This window comes from Semicossyphus pulcher, unplaced genomic scaffold (genome assembly GCF_022749685.1).
Source record: "Semicossyphus pulcher isolate SPU_LCO1_2020_fin unplaced genomic scaffold, fSemPul1.0.p SCAF_7, whole genome shotgun sequence".
In the NCBI taxonomy this organism is placed as follows: Eukaryota; Metazoa; Chordata; class Actinopteri; order Labriformes; family Labridae; genus Semicossyphus; species Semicossyphus pulcher.
Window position 1 is genome coordinate 28,851,084 of NW_027211748.1, and position 18,398 is coordinate 28,869,481.

The 18,398-nt window shown below is 41.5% G+C and overlaps 3 protein-coding genes across 3 annotated transcripts; 1 reads left to right on the forward strand and 2 right to left on the reverse strand.

The window, feature by feature from the left end:
- Nucleotides 1-2,884: 2,884 nt before the first annotated feature.
- LOC138611132 (tripartite motif-containing protein 16-like) lies at nt 2,885-5,240 on the reverse strand. Its single transcript, XM_069684084.1, has one exon. It carries the CDS (start codon nt 5,230-5,232, stop codon nt 3,556-3,558), a length of 1,677 nt encoding a protein of 558 aa, XP_069540185.1. The 5' UTR covers nt 5,233-5,240; the 3' UTR covers nt 2,885-3,555.
- A 1,643-nt stretch (nt 5,241-6,883) lies between these two features.
- epdr1 (ependymin related 1) lies at nt 6,884-11,549 on the reverse strand. Its single transcript, XM_069685580.1, has 3 exons — nt 11,247-11,549; nt 10,366-10,574; nt 6,884-9,473 (listed from the first exon to the last, which is right to left on the reverse strand). Exons 1-3 carry the CDS (start codon nt 11,480-11,482, stop codon nt 9,280-9,282), a joined length of 639 nt encoding a protein of 212 aa, XP_069541681.1. The 5' UTR covers nt 11,483-11,549; the 3' UTR covers nt 6,884-9,279.
- A 620-nt stretch (nt 11,550-12,169) lies between these two features.
- On the forward strand, nt 12,170-18,029 carry nol7 (nucleolar protein 7). Its single transcript, XM_069685237.1, has 8 exons — nt 12,170-12,354; nt 12,857-12,917; nt 13,243-13,298; nt 13,397-13,422; nt 13,505-13,595; nt 14,640-14,761; nt 15,827-15,904; nt 17,103-18,029. Exons 1-8 carry the CDS (start codon nt 12,170-12,172, stop codon nt 17,174-17,176), a joined length of 693 nt encoding a protein of 230 aa, XP_069541338.1. The 3' UTR covers nt 17,177-18,029.
- The last annotated feature ends 369 nt before the right edge of the window (nt 18,030-18,398 follow it).

The following is an 18,398-nucleotide window of genomic DNA, read 5'->3' on the forward strand; positions in this document are numbered from 1 at the left end:
TCTGAAGTGCGGTACCTTCAGACTGCATGGTACCGCTCTCCAAGGGATCTCTCATTCTGGCGGCTGCGAGTTGCGCACACCTCTCCTGTATCATTCACACAAACGCTCCTGTTGTGGCGTTTTGAGGAGCTCCTTTCTTCTCATGGACTTCCACACGGAGCATCACACCTCATATCAGCCTGTCGGTCGCCTCAGCTCTCCGTCTCCTCCCTCCTGTTCGCCCGTTTTGACAGTGCCACTTTTATTTTCTTCCTCAAGGGTTGCATCTTGTGGTAAAAATGGACCCCCTTGTGGTTGTTGATTCTTTCAGAGAAATAATAACGAATGCACACCGACTGACTGGAACAAGACTCGATGTCTTTATCAACTCACTGTGGTTTAACTCATTAACACTCGTACCGTGCTACGCTAACAGCTGTGGACAATCGATGACCCCATCGTGTTGGGGTTTGGACAGTTAACTTTGCCTAACGACACCTTTAACAGATGTGGGATGGAGGCTGCGTTCAAGAGGGCTTCTTTTTTTTGTTTCTCGTCTTGATTTTTATTTTATTTTTTGGTCTATTCTTCCATCGAGACTGGAATCAAGCGTACATGTCAGCTATAGATAATTTAAGTTACTCTGTGTCATGATGTAAAACTGTCTAATTTGGAGAAAAAAAATGTAGCTTACTGAAAAATAAAGATTTAGGCACTGTTGAGGAGCCACGGTCTCGTCTTTTTGGACTTTTCTGAGCAGGTCTGTGAAAAATGTGTCCGTAATGTTGCAGATTTTTATATTTTTTCTCTGGCCACTTTTTAACAGTTTGTTCTAGAGATGCACGATGTTATCTGCACGTTATTGGTATCTGCAGATTATGGCTTGAAAAGGACTTATCGGCATCGGCAGATATGTTGTTTTTCTGCCGATATTTTCCGCTGATAAAACGACGCTTTAATTCTGCCTAAATGCATGATTCCCTAAACAGCTTGACATAATGCTACGACATTTACTCGGCGCGTGTGTGCGTGCGCACTGCCTACACAAAGTTATCAACAATATACAAATAAAGACTAAACAGTCACAGAAACTCGAGCCGATGAACAGAAGTTAAACAACTTTCACAACTCTTACCTAGCTAACAGTTACTAGTCACATTCTCGTCATTTTACTGACTTAACATCAAACACGCCAAAAATACACTCGCGGCCAAAGCCGACGCTTATGAGAGTAACATCAACATCAGTGCAAAACTAACTTACATATTCATGGACGCACACACGATAAAAAGAGTCTGTCTGCGATCACTGATGTCTCCGTAGTAGGTGCAGTAAACAGGTCCGGGCATGTCTCCCTCACTGCCGTGTTTCGGGGGGATGCTGCATTCAGGTGCGCTCAGACATGTGACCTTTTGTATAGCGCCTCTTCCGTCAAAGAAGGGGCTAAGATGTGTGCGGTATGGCAGTTTTTGGCCGCTACAATAAGAGAAGGCATAATATCAATTCCACTACAGGGGAGACCTGATGTTCTCTGCAAGTAGGTGGAAAAAAACGAATATATCGGTATCGAAAACAACAAAGAGGTTTAAAAATATCGGCATATCGGATATCTGCAAAAAATCCAATATCGTGCATCTCTAGTTTATTCCAATGACTGTACGTATAGATGGACGACGCGTCTCCATCTTGGCTTCACTTTTGGAGAGCTGTCATGTCGGCCATCTCTTTAAACAGTCCATGATTCCAATCTATCCAGAGGATAACGTGTAGTGTAAATGTGAATATTTAAATGATCAAATATAGGGTTAATATCAGGAACACTGTTAATGTTGTCCAAATACTCTTATGAAATAAATTGTGACCAACAGCCACGTTTTAAGAGACGTTACGTCACCGACGTAACATTTACCAGCGTTGCACACATTCACTGTGATCAGACGTAGAAGGAAAGATCAATATGAGGGTTTAAAGTTAAAGTAGTAATCTTTAAGTTTTCATGTAAATGTCTGTTAAGTCTCTTTCTGTCACCGAATGAGGCAACACGATGGTGACTGAGCCGATGGCCCACTGATGAAAGCCTTTGCATTTGCAGTATTACAGACTGGCTGTCTGTGGCCACTTTTGCAGACAAAATCCCAAGCGTCCAGTTAGTGACGCGTTTCCCATCAGCCAGCAGTGGTTGGTCTGCCAGAGAGGGTAGGCGGAGCTAAGCGGCTGCTTTTCCGCTCTCTGCAAGTGTTGCGAGTAAACAGTAATCTACTATGGCTGAACAAACACAGAAAAGATGGATGACTACAGATACAACTTCAACAAGAAGTGATAATCCACCGTTTATCACCACTAGGTGGCGCCCAAGAGAAAAAAACTGAAATCTTAGAGATTGTCGGTTTAAGATGACTTTGATCTCTTGTAAACTAATAAGATAAGATAGGATACGATTCAGTGTCATATAATACAATATACTTGAATACATTTGCTTTCATGCTTCACACATTTAGCTGTCTCCTTAGTCGTACTAATAATAAAGACAAACAACACATGAAGATTAATGATTTTCCTTTGAGAGCTGCAGGTTTTAGGATCCAAAACATCCACTGAGGGATTCAAACCTGGAAGTTTGCAGTTTATCTGATCAAGCTGAGGCAGAGAAGACGGCACCCTCTGACTCCCCTCTCTGTCACCCTGTCTTTCTCTTACCATCTGGAATTTTGAAATCACAACTGTGGGAGTTTGAGCTGCAGAATCCAGAGTCTCTTTTCAGGAGAGACTCTGGATTCTGCAAAGATTTATATTTCAAAGTAAGATACCCGGGCTTTTTAAACTGCAGCAACTAAAGTGATATTGAGAAGACTCACAGCATCGAGGACAGCTTTCAACCAATGAAGACGAGAAGGAAACACTTTGATCCTGTTTGTTTATTCATGATGTCAAAGTTCAGTTTGTTCACACATCACATCAGTAAAGTCTGTTCAATGATTCTTGTTCCTGATTTCATCAACAGATTCACTTCATCCACACCATCAGTTTGTTTGACCACAATCTGAACTATTGATTTCATCATGATCATTGAAGGTTTAAAATACCTCTGAGGACATTTTTCATCCGTTTAAAAAGCAACAAAACTTTTTCATATCAATGTGATTATAGATTTTCTACAAATGTACAAAGTGGTGAAAACAAAATGTGTACGTTAAAGAAAGGTCTGATGCTTTCTCTCTTCACACTCATGAATGACAACAGAAACAACAGCATATAAACGCATCAATACAAACAATCAACAAACATTTAGAGCAGAGAGAAGTTTCTATTTTCACGCAGAGAAATGTCAGTTCAGGTGAACATCGATCATCATGAGCAGTGAAAGCCTCCATGGCTAAACAGACACAGGAAGGAGCGGCACTTAAAGGAGCTCATTTACAGAACACATGAGAAGACGTCAAAGTACCGCCCATCAAGTTTGATTGACAGGTGACAAAGATGTGACAACAATCAGCTCTCAGCAACAAACATGAATAAAAATCAAGCTGAAGAATTAAAACACAGAAGTTAACCCGCTGTCCCTTACATGACTTCTGTCTATTTCACTTTACACAACTCAACAGTGGATCCAGGAGAACAGATAAACCAAAGTCCAGCATAGAGAGGCTGAGTGAATGTGGTCTGCACTCTGTGGAGGAGAGTCATGGTTTCAGAGATGCTGTAGAAGGACAGAATACCTGCTCTGTGATCCAGGTACACTCCTACTCTGGAGGACGGAGGACCTGAGACAGGAGTGTCGACATTGTTGTACCTAAAGTTATAACTGTTGTTGTCACAACGTAACGCCCAAGATTTGTCATAGAATCCAAATACACATTCCTTCCCGCTCCCTGCTCTGCTGATACTCTTGTATGCGACTGCTACACAAACTGCTCCTCCTCTCCTCTCCACCTCCCAGTAACAACGTCCAGTCAGACTCTCTCTACTCAGGACCTGGTTATAATCAGTGAATCTGTCTGGGTGACTAGAATAAGACTGATGTTTACTCATGAATGTTGCTTTTCTGTCTCCATCAGATAATAACAGCAGTCTGTGTGCTGTGTTTGGATCCAGTGTGATGTCACATGAGTACTGTAAGAACTCAGCTCTGGTCTTGGGCTCTGGTTGTGGCAGTAAAACATCCACTTCAGTCACTGTCTGTGAGATGTTTTTCCATGTCTCCCTCAGAACGTCCTGTAGTTTACCTCTGACCTCTGACACAGCCGCTGTCACAGCCTCAAAGTACCTCAGAGGACGGATCTTGATGCTGGATGAGTCTGTAGATTCACTGAGTGGTGACAGTGAGGGGTAGTCGTGTAGAAACTGGTTGTGATCCTCTGTGAGTGACAGCTCCTCCAGGTCAGCGTCTCTCCTCTTCAGCTCAGTGATCTCCTGCTCCAGCTTCTCCTGAAGCTCTCTGACTCGACTCACTTCAGCTTCCTGCTGGGATCTGACCTGCTGCTTCACATCAGAGCGTCTTTTGTCCATGAGACGGATCAGCTGAGTGAAGATCTTCTCACTGTCCTCCACTGCTTTATCAGCAGAGCGATTGACAGCCTCCACCTCCTGTTGAAGCAGCTTCACATCTTTGTCTCTGTCCTGGATTCTCTGCTGGATGTTTTGTCGACTCACCCCGAGCTCTTTCTGCCTCTCGGTCCTTTCTGCTGCAGCTGTGACTGTGTCGTGGCCTTTATGTTCGTCCATTAAACAGAGATGACAGATAGACTGCTGATCAGTACGACAGAACATCTTCATCACCTCATCATGACGAGAGCAGACGTTCTCCTGGAGCTTCTTGGAGGGCTCCACCAGCTTGTGCTTCTTAAAAGTAGGTGATTCATAATGAGGCTGCAGGTGTTTCTCACAGTAAGAGGCCAGACAGACCAGACAGGACTTGCAGGCTTTCAGTTTTCTCCCAGTGCAGAAATCACAGGCCACATCTTCAGGTCCAGCATAGCAGTGATCAGCAGGAGCAGCTTGGAGTCCAGTCTTCTTCAGCTCCTCCACTAAAGCTGCTAACATGGTGTTTTTCAGCAGGACAGGCCTCGGTGTGAAGGTCTGCCTACACTGAGGGCAGCTGTAGACTCTCCTCTCATCCTCTGTACCCCAGTGGGTTTTAATACAGTTCATGCAGTAGCTGTGTCCACAGGGAACAGTCACCGGATCCTTCAGTAGATCCAGACAGATGGAACAAGAGAAGGTTTCCCGGTCCAGCTGAACTCCTTTCTGCGCCATTTCACCTCTCAGTGACAACGACTGTCTGAGTTTCACTTCCTCAACACTAAAACTAGTTTGAGCTCTGATCCAACAACGTGTTTGTACAGTGAGTGTCAGCTCTGGTTGGTTACACCTGTCTTCAAACTGTAGATCTGAAGGGGAGGGAACAAGGAAGGATCTGAGTCAGAGTGGAGCTGGCTGTGTGTGAGAGCAGGAAGAAGAGGGAGGGGTTATCAAGCTCTGTTTCATTCCAGGAAGAGGAGCGGTGTGAGAGCCATACTTTGTGTTTGTTTACCATCGAGTTCATTTCTCATTTAAAAACACTTATTTCAACCTGAGGAGGGAAACTGTTCTTTGAATCAGAGGGTTTGTGTTTGAAATAAGCTCTTCTGCTGCTCTTAAAGTTCAGTTTGACTGAATGATGATGATAATTTAATACAATAGAAGACAAATAGAGAAATTGATGCTGTAGAAGAAATGACGTCCTCAACCTTTTCTGACTTCATAAGAAGTCCTTTAAGCATATTTGAAGAAAAACATGTTAAATGTAACATGTCATTTTGAGTAATCGCCAGAGGACCTGAATGCACCACATGATGTGGCCCTGCAGCTCACCTGCAGACTGTACTGACTGGATGGATCTGGAAAATGTAGACGTTTATTACATGCTCATCTATTTTCTTCACAATTGTGCTCAAAGAAGTCTCCTCGAAGTGACGTTTTCATCACACCAGTGAAGTTTTAAACCTCCTCCAACATTATGTTTTCACAGTGAAGTTGACCTTTGACCTTTTGGGTATAAAATGGCATCACTTTATCATCTTATCCTATCTTGTCATTTGTCATAGTTATTTGCGTATGAATTCTTATTGCCAAAAGCGTGTTATGTGTAGTCAGGTTTAGGGCTTAACCTTTGACCTTTGTCCACCAATTCTAAACAGTTCATCCTTGAGTTGAAGTGGACGTTTGTGGCAAATTTGAAGAAATTCCTTCAAGGCGTTCCCGAGATATCGCGTTCACAAGAATGAGATGGACGTGAGGTCACAGTGACCTTGACCTTTGACCACCAAAATCGAATCAGATTGTTGAGTCCAGGAGGACGTTTGTGCAAACTTGTATCATAATTAGCGTAGGAGTTCTTAAGTTACAACCAAAAACATGGTTTGTGAGGTCACAGTGACCTTGAACTTTGACCTTTGACCACCAACATGTTATCAGTTCAACCTTCAATCCAAGTGTTTTCCTTATAAATGTATCTGATGTGCATAAAAACATGCTCTTAACTATAACATGCACACAGAGTGAAAACATCCTGGTTAGCAGGATGAAGGCGCCCTCTCGTGTTGTGCACCACTTCTCACACTTGTTGTGAACCTGCTGATTAACCTGCAGGAAGACTTGTGAAAACTTCCCCGGGACTTTGACAGCTTCAAACAACGTCAGTAAAGAGAGGTTTAAATTAAGATCCTCTAATTCAAAGGATCCTGTGGTGTCACTGTCGATTTGTTTCCACATCCCTCACTTCCCGGTCACACCAGAATGTTTAGAGCGTGACCGAAAAACCAAAGGTGTAAAGATGTGTCTTTTATCTCTGAAACAACCCACAACAAATCATTATTATTATGCTTGTTGTATGAAATGTGAAAAGAAAACTACTGTGAAACACAAACCACCAAACATCTTTTATTGTGTGTTTGAGTCAATGTAGTCTGAACGTCTTGTTGTGTTCAGGTCATCACAGTAAATGCAGCATTGCATGAAGCTGTTATCAGTTACAGTTATTTTCACCGTATCTGTCTAACGTTAATAGTGCAGCAGTTTTACCCGTAATGAAGTCATAACCTAAAGTAAGAGACCCAAATCAACAAAGACAAATCTTCCTTAAACTTTTGGGCCTTTTTCAAACCGGACCCTCCCCACTAACACTCCATCAAGGCGTTAAAGTGTAGGGCCTAATCCTGCATTCACACTGAAGTAGGAAGCATTTTAACGTTGTGCTGGCTATACACAGAACTTTCAGTGCCGCGTTGCACACGGTCAGTAAGTCAGCATCGGTGCAGACTCGCTGTTTTGACTCGGTTTTATGACCCACTCTGACTCCACACTCAGAGGTTTGGGATGGCACCAGCAAAAACACAGTGGAGGTGCTCATGGAGAGGGCGTAGAGGGTTGGCAAAAGGCCCAAGGTGTGTGCAGGTTTGTTGTATAGTTTGTTTCTTCAGGGAGATTTGCAGCTCTCCACGCTGTTGGTTCAACAGCTTTAAGAAAGTGATTAAATGCTTGTACTTCTTCACCTTAGGACCAAATGAATAATGGATCAATCGGGATTGATAGATTTGGGCTTCAAAGTGGTCGCAGTATCCAGGCATAGTCATCGCTGAGATGTATGCTCATGCTAGCGTTAGAAAATAAATCTGAATGGCTACGTTCTGAAGTTGTTTTTGTGCCGTGAACTTCACAATATGTCTTTAATTTGTTTGATGGAATATTTGGATTTATCGATCTGCCCACGGTGAGCAGAGTCACACAAACACTTGTTAGCATGTAGTCAGAACGCTTCACTGAAACACAACTGTTCGCTAACCTGTTAGCTTTTGGAAATTAATATTACTAACCGGTTGCAGGAAGAGTATTTGTTAGAACTGTATGGCATGAAGCTAATCCCCATATAAGCACTTGTTATTATTAGCTGTTAGCTAGTTTTCAGCTAGCATGTCTCATGACAACAGTAAGCAAATTAGCAGTAAATCAAAAAAAATCACACTCTTTCACTTTAAAATGCACTACATATAAAGTGCCTGAATGTTCACTTCCTGCTAACAATCCCAAACTGCAATGTAGCATATTTAATGGAGGCAAAATACAACAGTGAAGTGACACCGAACGAGTAAGTGATGACGTAAACTAACGCAGATTTGTAGTCTTCAATCTCAGTGTGCTGCTCACTGTGAGCACACGCTGCCATGGGTGAACATTAGAGGTAAAATAAAGTAACACGAATGCTGCCATCGCCTCACTTTTTATTAAAGAACTAGATGGTGAGTTAAACACACGCTTATGTCCCAAACTGTATCTGTTTTTTCTTATTGGGGTTATTGCTCCATTTGGATCAGAGCTTCTTCACTAATTGTGTTTGTAATTTGTCTTATTTCTGATGAAACGTAGGTTTAAAATCCTGAAATGTTAAGTTGTACTGACGACAGGATGTTGTTTAATTTGAATGCTTATTAGTGGGCCACTTTTGTTTCTAAAGCTTGGAAGAAACGTCTGCTTTTGTCTTCTGCAGGCCTGTTTTGGGCTGGGCATATTGTTTATGCGTGACACCTGCAGGATGTGTGGAAAATCTGCAATGTGTGCTTGTAAGTAAAATCTTTTTTTGTTTTTTTTGATGATGACGAAAAATGCAAGCTAGTTTTTTTTTTTTAAATGCATATCTGTGTTAATTTAATGCAGAAAGTTGCAGCATACTACTTGTACTACATATTAGGAAATAATGGGTAGGACATTATTTCCATCTCCAGGTAGCAAACATGAAGTCAATCCTTTATTTGTCTTTATTACAGTCGAGTATCTGTAAAAAATTTAGGCCACAGGCAACATCTAAATAATATGGCGCAATTCAAAATGACAATTAATTTAGCCTCAAAATCAAAACCTTCTTCCCAATAATCCTGCTGTCAGGTCTGACTCAGAGTAAACTACTGAGGGTCTCTTACAGAGGGAGGATTGAGGGGGTGAACAAGGGCGTGATTTCAGACTCAGACTGAAGTACCAATTTAGAATATCTCATTGTCATTCTTATTGGAGGCACCTAAAGTTTTCGCTGATGTCTTCATCTGAACTTTGAATTAGTTTTCTTTATCCTTTGATTTGAACTTGTTTTTATATTTTTACCCTCGTAGTCATTGATTGTTTTCTTTGTTTGTTCAACGATAGAAACTCAGCAGAAACCAGAGAAAACAGTACAACTATAGTACACCTGTTAGACTAAATGTAACAGACACTTATTTAACTAAAGAAACTTCCAGATTATTCGAAGGCCAGAGGTGAGGGCGGGGGGAGACCTCAGCAGTTGGACTCGGACATCCTCTCAGGCCGAGCTGATTGACAGGTGCTGGGCGGGGTGAAGACGTCAGGGTCGCTGATGCCCAGCTGGAGGTTGAAGAAGCGGGTGGAGGTAGTGACGCTGCTGTTCCTGGTGTAGGTCTCCTGCACCGGGTAGCAGTCCTTCAGAGTGTAAACGCCCACCCAGGTCTCATCTGGCGGAGAGACGAGCAAACGTTACGGCAGAGCAAAGAGGAACAGGAGGTTTCAATCCTTCAATAGCTGCTCTACTCTGCTGCTGGGGAACAGAACGCTGCAGGAACCGCATTTGTCATCAGAGCTGTCAATCACGAGGCCACACCCCCTTTTTATAGCATCAAATAACTAATTAAAAGTAAACTTGTCAGAAAACTCAACACTTGGACATAAATCAGCAGGATAAGAAGTAACTATTATCACAGAAAAATGTTTGAGAAAAATTTATTTGACGTGTATTTTGATTTTATAGTTTGACTCATGTCCCATCTGTTAACATGGAGCAGGCGGGCTTTATGACCTATACTGCAGCCAGTCAGCAGGGGGCGATAGAGAGGGTTTGGCTTCACTCTTAGGGAACTGTCATGTCAGCCATCTTTTTATACAGTCTATGGTTGACTTATCCCCCACTCGAAAGCCTTTACAAATTAGCATCCTATGCTTGCTAATCGTCTCCATTACTGTGGAATGGTTGATTGTAGTATCAAACCTACAGACATTTATTGCAAAAATCTGCAGCGCTTAGAAAAACATTTTTTTTGGTTGGTTGAGACCAAACCAGAGCCAAAAGTGACTGTGAACACGGACTTTTTCAGGTGTTTTTTTTAAGATAAATCATGACTTTTGTCCTCAGAGTGGCTTTAGTTGAAAACCAGGCTCTGTCCTTTCTTTGTTGTTACTTTATTCATTCAAATGTTATTGCATTTATTTATTAGTTATAGTTTTCTTCTTGTGGTTTTTGTCTTAGTATCATTAATACCTCTGCAATTAATTACCTCATTCAACAGAATGTTTCCTTTTTGGTGTTGAAAATCCCAAAATAAATCATATAAAAAAAGAAACCAGGCTTACGTTGGCGTGCCGGCTTCCTGTCTGACCACTCCTGAACCTCCACGTTGTCCCCAGGTCCTCCGATGATGTACTGATCCTCGAACGTGGAGTTGTTTGGAATGTCGAAGGGATCCCAGGCCTCAGTCAGAGCGATCTTTGAGCAGTCCTTGGTCTTCTGGTCAATCTGAAACATCACCATGCTCTGGTACAAGTAGATGTACTCAAAAAACCTGCAGGAGAAAAAGAGAAAGAGGGAGGAGGGAGGAGTGACGTCTTTAAACTGCTTTTTTTGTCCAAAACCTAAAGCCTCAGTATTTACTGTCATTAACGTCAAACACTCAAGGAGCAGGAACCAAAATGTTTGATATTTCTTCTTCAAAAGTGACTGGAATTATTCATCAATGATAAAAACAATAACTTGCAATAAATAAATTAATGAGCCGAATCCATTAATTGTTGCAGCTGTGCAAGTGACTGTTAAAGAAACTGGAACAAATTTCCATTTTGTTCTGCTTATTTTGCTTAGACCAACATTTAAATCAACATTACAGCCAGCCAAAAATGATAATCGCCAGCCAAAGGGCTGTTTCACAACCTGGCAACCCAAAAGTTGTTTTTAATAATGGCTTTTAACAGATTTGTAAAGCTTAGATTTATAAATAAATACATTTTTATCAATAATAAGCCCTCTAACTGTTTAGTAAAGGTTTCTTACTAGAAAGCGGGGTCGTCTTTTTAGATAGAGCTATTCACATTAAAACCATTTGGTAAAATAAAATAATGGGTGGTTATAAGATTAAGACAATTACTTATCTTCAGATTTAAATGTGTTTTAACCACTGTTACATGCAATATTAACTGTGTGCAATATGCTGATAAGGCTGTAGAAATTTGGTCCTTACTTCTGACACGGGGTGTGTTTTTTGTTCTGCTGCAGGACTCGGATCCTCTGGTTGAGGCCGTCGTATGAGACAGCGGATCGGCTGTTCCTCCCGGTGCTGTGGTCATACAGAACCCACCTGCCCTCCCACTGCAGCGGGGCGAGGCAGGGCCCGGCAGCCGCGGAGACATCCAGCCTGCGGACGCCGAGAGCAGAGGCCCCTGCTGCGGCTAGGAACACGAACAAGAGTCGGTGCATTGTGTCAGGGAAAACCAGAGTGACGTTAGCTAATCCCGTTGTTATTGTTGTTGATAGCGGGCTGCACCTGACGCTGACAAGCTCGCAACGGTTATTTCGAAAAGGATTTCCTGTCTTTGTCTTTCAAAGTAAAAGCTTGCAGGATCCTTTTAAAGTTCAAAAACAAAAAATCTTGCTTAAAACTTGAATTAAGTATAGTAACAATATGAGTACAATAAAATGCATTAATATTTAAAACAATGTACACACGAATAAGTACTGAGTACAGGAGTACGTTTTGAAGATACATAATTTTGTAAGTTTTACTGCTAAGCAGTTTGAAAAAAGCAAAACATGAGCTTAAGTTGCTAGATTTACTCATATGAATGTCGAAAATTGCCAAGATACTTATCAGATTATCAGAACTAATATAAATGCTTGCTAACATTTTTTCTTTATATTTCTATGCAAATAATATATAAATAAAGTTACACATAGTGAGACGAATCAGAAATACAAATATTAAGTGTAAGTTAATGTATTGATGACAACGTTAAAACCATGGTTGTAACCTATTCCTCGATTGCACTTCATTTTTTGGTTGTGAGTCTCCGTTTTGCCACTAGGGGGCAGACGTCTCAACACAACATTTTATATGCATCAAGCTGTGGCGCAGAATGATGACGTTTGACTATTAGCCGAGCAAACATGGCGAAGAAACAACGTGGGAAAAAAGCTCCGTCGTCAAAGACGGCAGATATCGAAGAACAGACTGAAGATTTCAGTTTAGTGCTTGCGTCCAGTGACGATGAGGCACCCGAAGAGGTGACCTTTGAAGACTCAAAGACTGAGGCTTTACGTAGCATGAAACAGGCGCTGGACAGAGCCAGAAGGTAACTAACTAGCTCTCGTGTACGGGCGGACCCGGCAAGCCAAACTCAATTCAAAACAACCCGACTTAAGGTGTTTTCTCGCTAAGGAGAAGAATAAGTACAACTCTAAGAGTTTTTGACACTTGTTCTTATTCTATTTGGAGAACTTTTCACATCGGCGCTCTCATGTAGCACTTTTCAGCTCACGATTATTTGGTTGTCAAAATAACACCACTTAATTGCGAAGTGAGGTTTGAGACGGCAAATATTTATATCAAATTTTCAATCATGTCAAATGTGAGGCATGTAAGTTTGCATATGAGCAACATACGCAGTGTTTAACAATAGTTGAATTGACTTTGGTGTGCTGAGTTGTCCAAAAAAACCCGCTTACTGCTGTCCCAAAGAGCAGTTTAATATTTAAAGAGGAAAACATTTAACCAGAAATATTGAACAACGTTTGATATATTATATGTGATAAGTTTGCATCTAAGTTAGATAAGACACATTTCTATGTTGGCAGAGAAAAGGAGCAGCTGAAAGAGAAGAGACGGAAGAGACAGGAACTGTTCCAGGAACAGAAGGTAAGCGTTTAGGACTGGAAAAAAGATGTTAGGTTAATTATCGCTTTGCCCGATGAATATTTTCACGATTAATCGATGAGCCTATGCAGTGTGGAAAGTGCTCATCACAATTTTACAGAACCCAAAGTGACCTCTCAAATACCTTGAACAAGCTGATGCTTGACTGCAGTGTCTCAGTCATGTTTTTGTTTTAATTATTGTGTGTATTCGGGGAAATGAACAGGTTTTTGCTTCAACTTATTAAACATTGAAAAGAACCAGAAAGACTTGACGAAGCAGAGAAATATATTCTGTATGATTTTTATTTACGTGTTGTTTCTCACAGAAAAGAAAACTTTTACCCGCCGATGTGTTGGAGGAAATCGAGTCGGCCCCTTCAAAGTAAGTTTACTCTTGTGACTCTTCTGCAGCTCTTTATCTTTGTACATGTTATCCTTCATCTCTGCTCAGTGAACACTTAAATCTGCTCTATTTTGCAGGAAGCAGAAGCAGTCTGAATATGAAGGTAAAGAGGCAAACATCTACCATAAACAGAGAGAAACTGAGCAGCAGAATGAGCCTCACTATGACTTATGTTCCTCACCCAGGTGAAGAGCAGCAGCAGCAGCAGCAGGAGGAGGAGGAGGAGTGCGGGAAGAAGAAAAAGAAGAAGAGTGGGAAAATGGCACATGCCCGAAAGTATGTAAATCTACTTCTGTCATAACTGTAGTACCATAATATTAACCATCTACGGATGAAGAATGTGATGCTTAAAACTAAAGACATAAAGATGAAATATATCTTATTGATTCCAGCATTTATTCATAATAAATGTTTATTGTCAGCAGTTAATAATAATCCAGACCTGTGATTAGCTTTCTCTCCTTGTTGGACGCTCAGATCAGAAGTAGATGAATGAAATGCATCACATGGCCAAAAGTATGTGGACACTTTCTCCTGCTTTGTCCAGGTCAAAATACTTCTTATGTTTCCAGAGCTGTCCTGTTCGGCAAGTTTAGACTATTTCCTCAGTCGACTGGCTTTAAATGTTTTTGATATTAATTTAATAATATAAATTAATATATGTTCGAGTTGCAGACGCTGTTATAAGTAGGGCTGGGTTCTAAAACTAGCTGATCGCTGTTATGTTTTCCTTGATAATGGTGATAAACTCTGAACATATTGAGAAGATGTGAATAGATCAAACAGCCCACACACAGCAGACATAGCAGAGAAAGAAAGAGCGTGTCCTCTGTGAAAAAGGAAGAAAGAGCGCCACAGACAGTGAGTGAAAGCCATCTCCCTACATCCTCCACAGATGAGGAAACTGTTAGATGCCGCTCTGCTAGCAGCCCCCTAACAGGACATACTGTGTCCACTGAATAGTGTTGCAGATACTCTGATTTATGGAACTCCTTCATTAGTGTTTTTACTAGTTTGCAATGTTTTTGTATGTTTGTTTTAAAGACGAGGAGACCTCTGCAGATAAATCGGCTCCTGGTAAAAGTTTGTGAACAAGGAATGCTAACCTCCAAACAATCTCCGCTAACGTTAGCATGTAGCTTGCATGTCCTCTGTAGAGTGTCGGAGAGACACAGATTTTTAATGTAAAACCGCTTTATACTTCTATATCTTAGTTAGTCATAATGTAGTTAAAAAGAAGTATTAGACTTCCTGTCAGCAGACATATTAAAGGACAAGTTGTTAGAGTATAATGTGTACGTGTTCCTGTTTGTTTGTCAGTCTGAAGGGAAACTACACGGTGGCGACGGTGAGGGAGCGATCATCAGCGTCCTTCCAGCAGGAGGCGGCCGAGGACTTCATCCAGTCCAGACTGTACGGACCAGGAAGCTGCAGGACCACAAGTAAGTATAATAATGATAACTTTATTTATATTGCACCTTTTACCAACAAGAGTTTACAAAGTGCTTTGACAAACGAGGCCAGACACAGCAGGACCATATGAAGTTCAACCAAAAGATGTAAAAACACAGCAGAGAGGAGACAGAAGGATGAGGAAAGACGGTGGTTAAAGAGGCAAATTAAAAAGAATTGGATAAAGCTAAAAAGCAATTAAAGGCAACACAAAAATTAAATAAAAAGATGAGATGGTGGCGATCACGCTGCAGCTCAAACGCTGACACACTCACGGTGGCATGAGGCCTTCAGGTGCCTGTCCAGTTGTTTGAAGTCCTGCGACCAAATTTAACCGTCTAGACCCCAAAGCGCCCAGACATGCCCACCTTTGACTAACTCTCCCCAGTTCTTCAAAACATGGAAAATAAAGTTCCGTCTTTGTTTTGTTGACACTCAAAGTTGTCGTCAATAACCAGAACTACGTGTATACATTGTAAAGTTGAGACCTGTGGAGGTGTTTTTCCCACTGGTTTACACTGTAAAACCTGAAGATGGCTCTGGTTAGATTGTGTTTTGAGAGAGATCCTGGAGCGCCGTGCACTGTGGAGAGCGAGGAAGGCATTAAGGGACTATTTCTTTGCTCTACATCACATCTCATAATCACCGTCAGCAGGGCCTCCTGGCTGGAGACGGTGAGCTTTTAAAGATTTAGCTCTGAAGCACGGTGCTTGGAGCTGAGAGCCAAAGACAGGAAGTCAGAAAGTATTAAGTCACAAACTTAGACGTGGTTTGTTTTGGCCTGTAAAGATGTAGAATAACACCTTCCAACGAACACAAACAATTGTTTATTTTGACATTATACTTGCAAGCTACACTCTGTGGCAGTAGTCTGTAAAGACGATGATCTGTCTCAATTTGAGCGTTGCTACAGAAACGTCTGTCTCGTCCCGCTGAGGCGTCCGCTCCTCTGGGACTCCTGCTATGGAGACGACAGCGACATCATGCCTGTCAGCCTGACTTTCAGCCCGTTTTGTGTTTAATGTATTTAAAGGTTCATGTCCGTCTGCTTCCAGGTACCGAGCTGCTCTCCCTCCAGAACAAGAAGGGGAGAAATAAAAGTGCAGCGGTGCAGTTTGTCAAGAAAGACTGGGGTGAGTTAAGATTTTTTAACCTTTTGAAAGGCATGTCGTGTATTCTTAAAGAGAAGAAGCAAAAAGTCATTACACAGACTGCAGGTGTCGTTTACTCTGGTCTGAGTCAGTGTAACGTCCTGTCAAATCTATTTTTAATTATTTACTGTTTATAGTGTACATTTCTCCCCATATTTTTTTGGTCTTTAAATTTCCGAAATTCTGTGTTTTACAATAAAATCACATCTTGGCATCAGAAGAAAATTGCCCCCAGGGAAACGCCGAGGGCAGCGACAGAAGAACAGCTCCTGTAAATGAACCAAAACAAAGCGGTTCTTTCTTCAAACATTTGCGTCTTCTACAAAGTCCTGCGGTGATCCCTCATCGCCTACTGTCTGTTGAGGAGTTAGTTAATGTTTCCCATTAAAGTGAATCACTTAAAGGCGCCTGTGAGGGATCCCTCTGCTCATTGGTTAGATGTGTCAGGCGCTGGAGTGAGAAAGTAAACACATGAAGGAGGTCCAATTATCACAAAGCTAACAAACATCTGTGGTGAAGTCAGACCTTGATTCATTCTTGCGCTAGCTGCATAGCAGTATGCAAAGAGCCCTCCCTCATTTAGCCACATGCTAGTTAGAACAAATTTGCATGCTAACTCGCTATCTCATATTGTGAACATTGTTACCTTTATATCTTCTAAATGTGGCTGCACAATAAATCACACTTCCATCACAAAATGAACATGTGTAATGAACACATTGCGAAAGACTGCCTGCCTGATTCGTCCCATTAGATGTAGCCTGATGGGATGTTAGCCGTTAGCTGCCCTCAGATTAATGGTGTCAGTTTGGTGCTGAACAGCAGAAAGACAGGAGCTGTCAGTTACAGCTAATATTCAAACTTCAATATTTTCTAAATGGCGGCACATCGTATCTTCATAACAGTTTGTCCCCGTTTCGTGCAGACCTTCTAAATAACATCCTTACTTTTCAGTGGAAAGCATGTTAGCATGCTGATGTTAGCGTTTAGCTCAATTCGTAGCTGTAACATTTTGTAGTTAATACAAACAGCATCTTTTATAACTACATGTTCAGATTGTTACTATAAATGGTTATTAGAAAATTGTTATTTAACATCATCACCGGATTTACTCTACTAGCATTGCTATTTGCCTCAGAGATGGTCGGACTCATCAGTGGTTTCTTCTCTTATCCTCCAGCCTGTAAAGAAAAAGCCAAAGCAGAGAAGCTGAAGAAGAGGTGGATCCACAAGCAGCAGATTTCCTCCTGCTGACCGACGTCTCCAAAAACCGAGACCAGTTTCAGCGGACCTTCGCTGCACCGGCCTCGCTGCTCCTTCTGCCCGATCACGGCCGACCGGCAGATGATTTTGGTCGGGGAAAATGGACGACAAATTATATCGACAGAATGTGGACGCAGCAGACTGGGGATGCAAGATTTAAATGACCCCAAAAAAACGGATGCAGTTAGAGGCCTTTTCCTCTGTTTACGATGAGCATTGACTGTATATAAAGATGGACGACACACGTCTTCTTCTGGTTGTACAAAAGTGAAGCCAAAATACCCAAAACACATTTAACTTGCAGCCCGATTCGTCAACAGAGCTGTCAATCATGAGGTCACACCCCCTTTTGATAGCATCAAATAACTAATTAAAAGTAAACTTGGACATAAATCAGCATGATAAGAACTAACTATAATGACAGAAACCATGTTTGAGAAAATTTTATTTGACGTGTATTTTGATTTTATAGTTTGACTCATGTCCCATCTGTTAACATGGAGGAGGCGGGCTTTATGAGCTATACTGCAGCCAGTCAGCAGGGGGCGATAGAGAGAGTTTGGCTTCACTTTAGGGAGCTGTCATGTCGGCCATCTTTTTATACAGTCTGTGAGAATCTTATGTAAAGACTTTTTGTTCCTTGGTTTGATAACGAACCAGGACGTTCCCTCGTGTTCCTAAGCGAGCGATGTTATGATAAAGCATCTGTGGGAACCTGGAACTCGTTGCTGAAATGTGAGACTCACATGACCAGCTTTTTTTTTTTCCTTTTGCTTCAAAATGACTTTATGAATAAATTGTTATGTTTGAGTCTTTGAACAATAAAGACATCTATTGTACACATGGTTAAAAGGTTTCCTGCTTCATATGTTCAGCTTGTTAATCAGCGTGTCATTAAAAATGTTTTGGGGTCTTTAAATGAAATAAAATTAAAAATAAATTTGACTTTAATCATCTAGAAAACAGAACAACAGGCTGGTCACTGTCACATTACAGAGCAGGACATGCCGTGCTGCCATTGGCCACACTAACGAGGTAAGTTCAGCCTGTTTCTGTTAGTTTGGTGCTTTTGCAGCTCTGCAGATACGAGTTATGATCATCTGACGTTACGGTGGGGCAGCGTGGAGATAAGTCGAGATCTCGAGAAAACAACCGGAAATTAGTCGTTTTCACGGTAGATTAAAAGTATGGATGCATGACCGCTTAGGGCTTC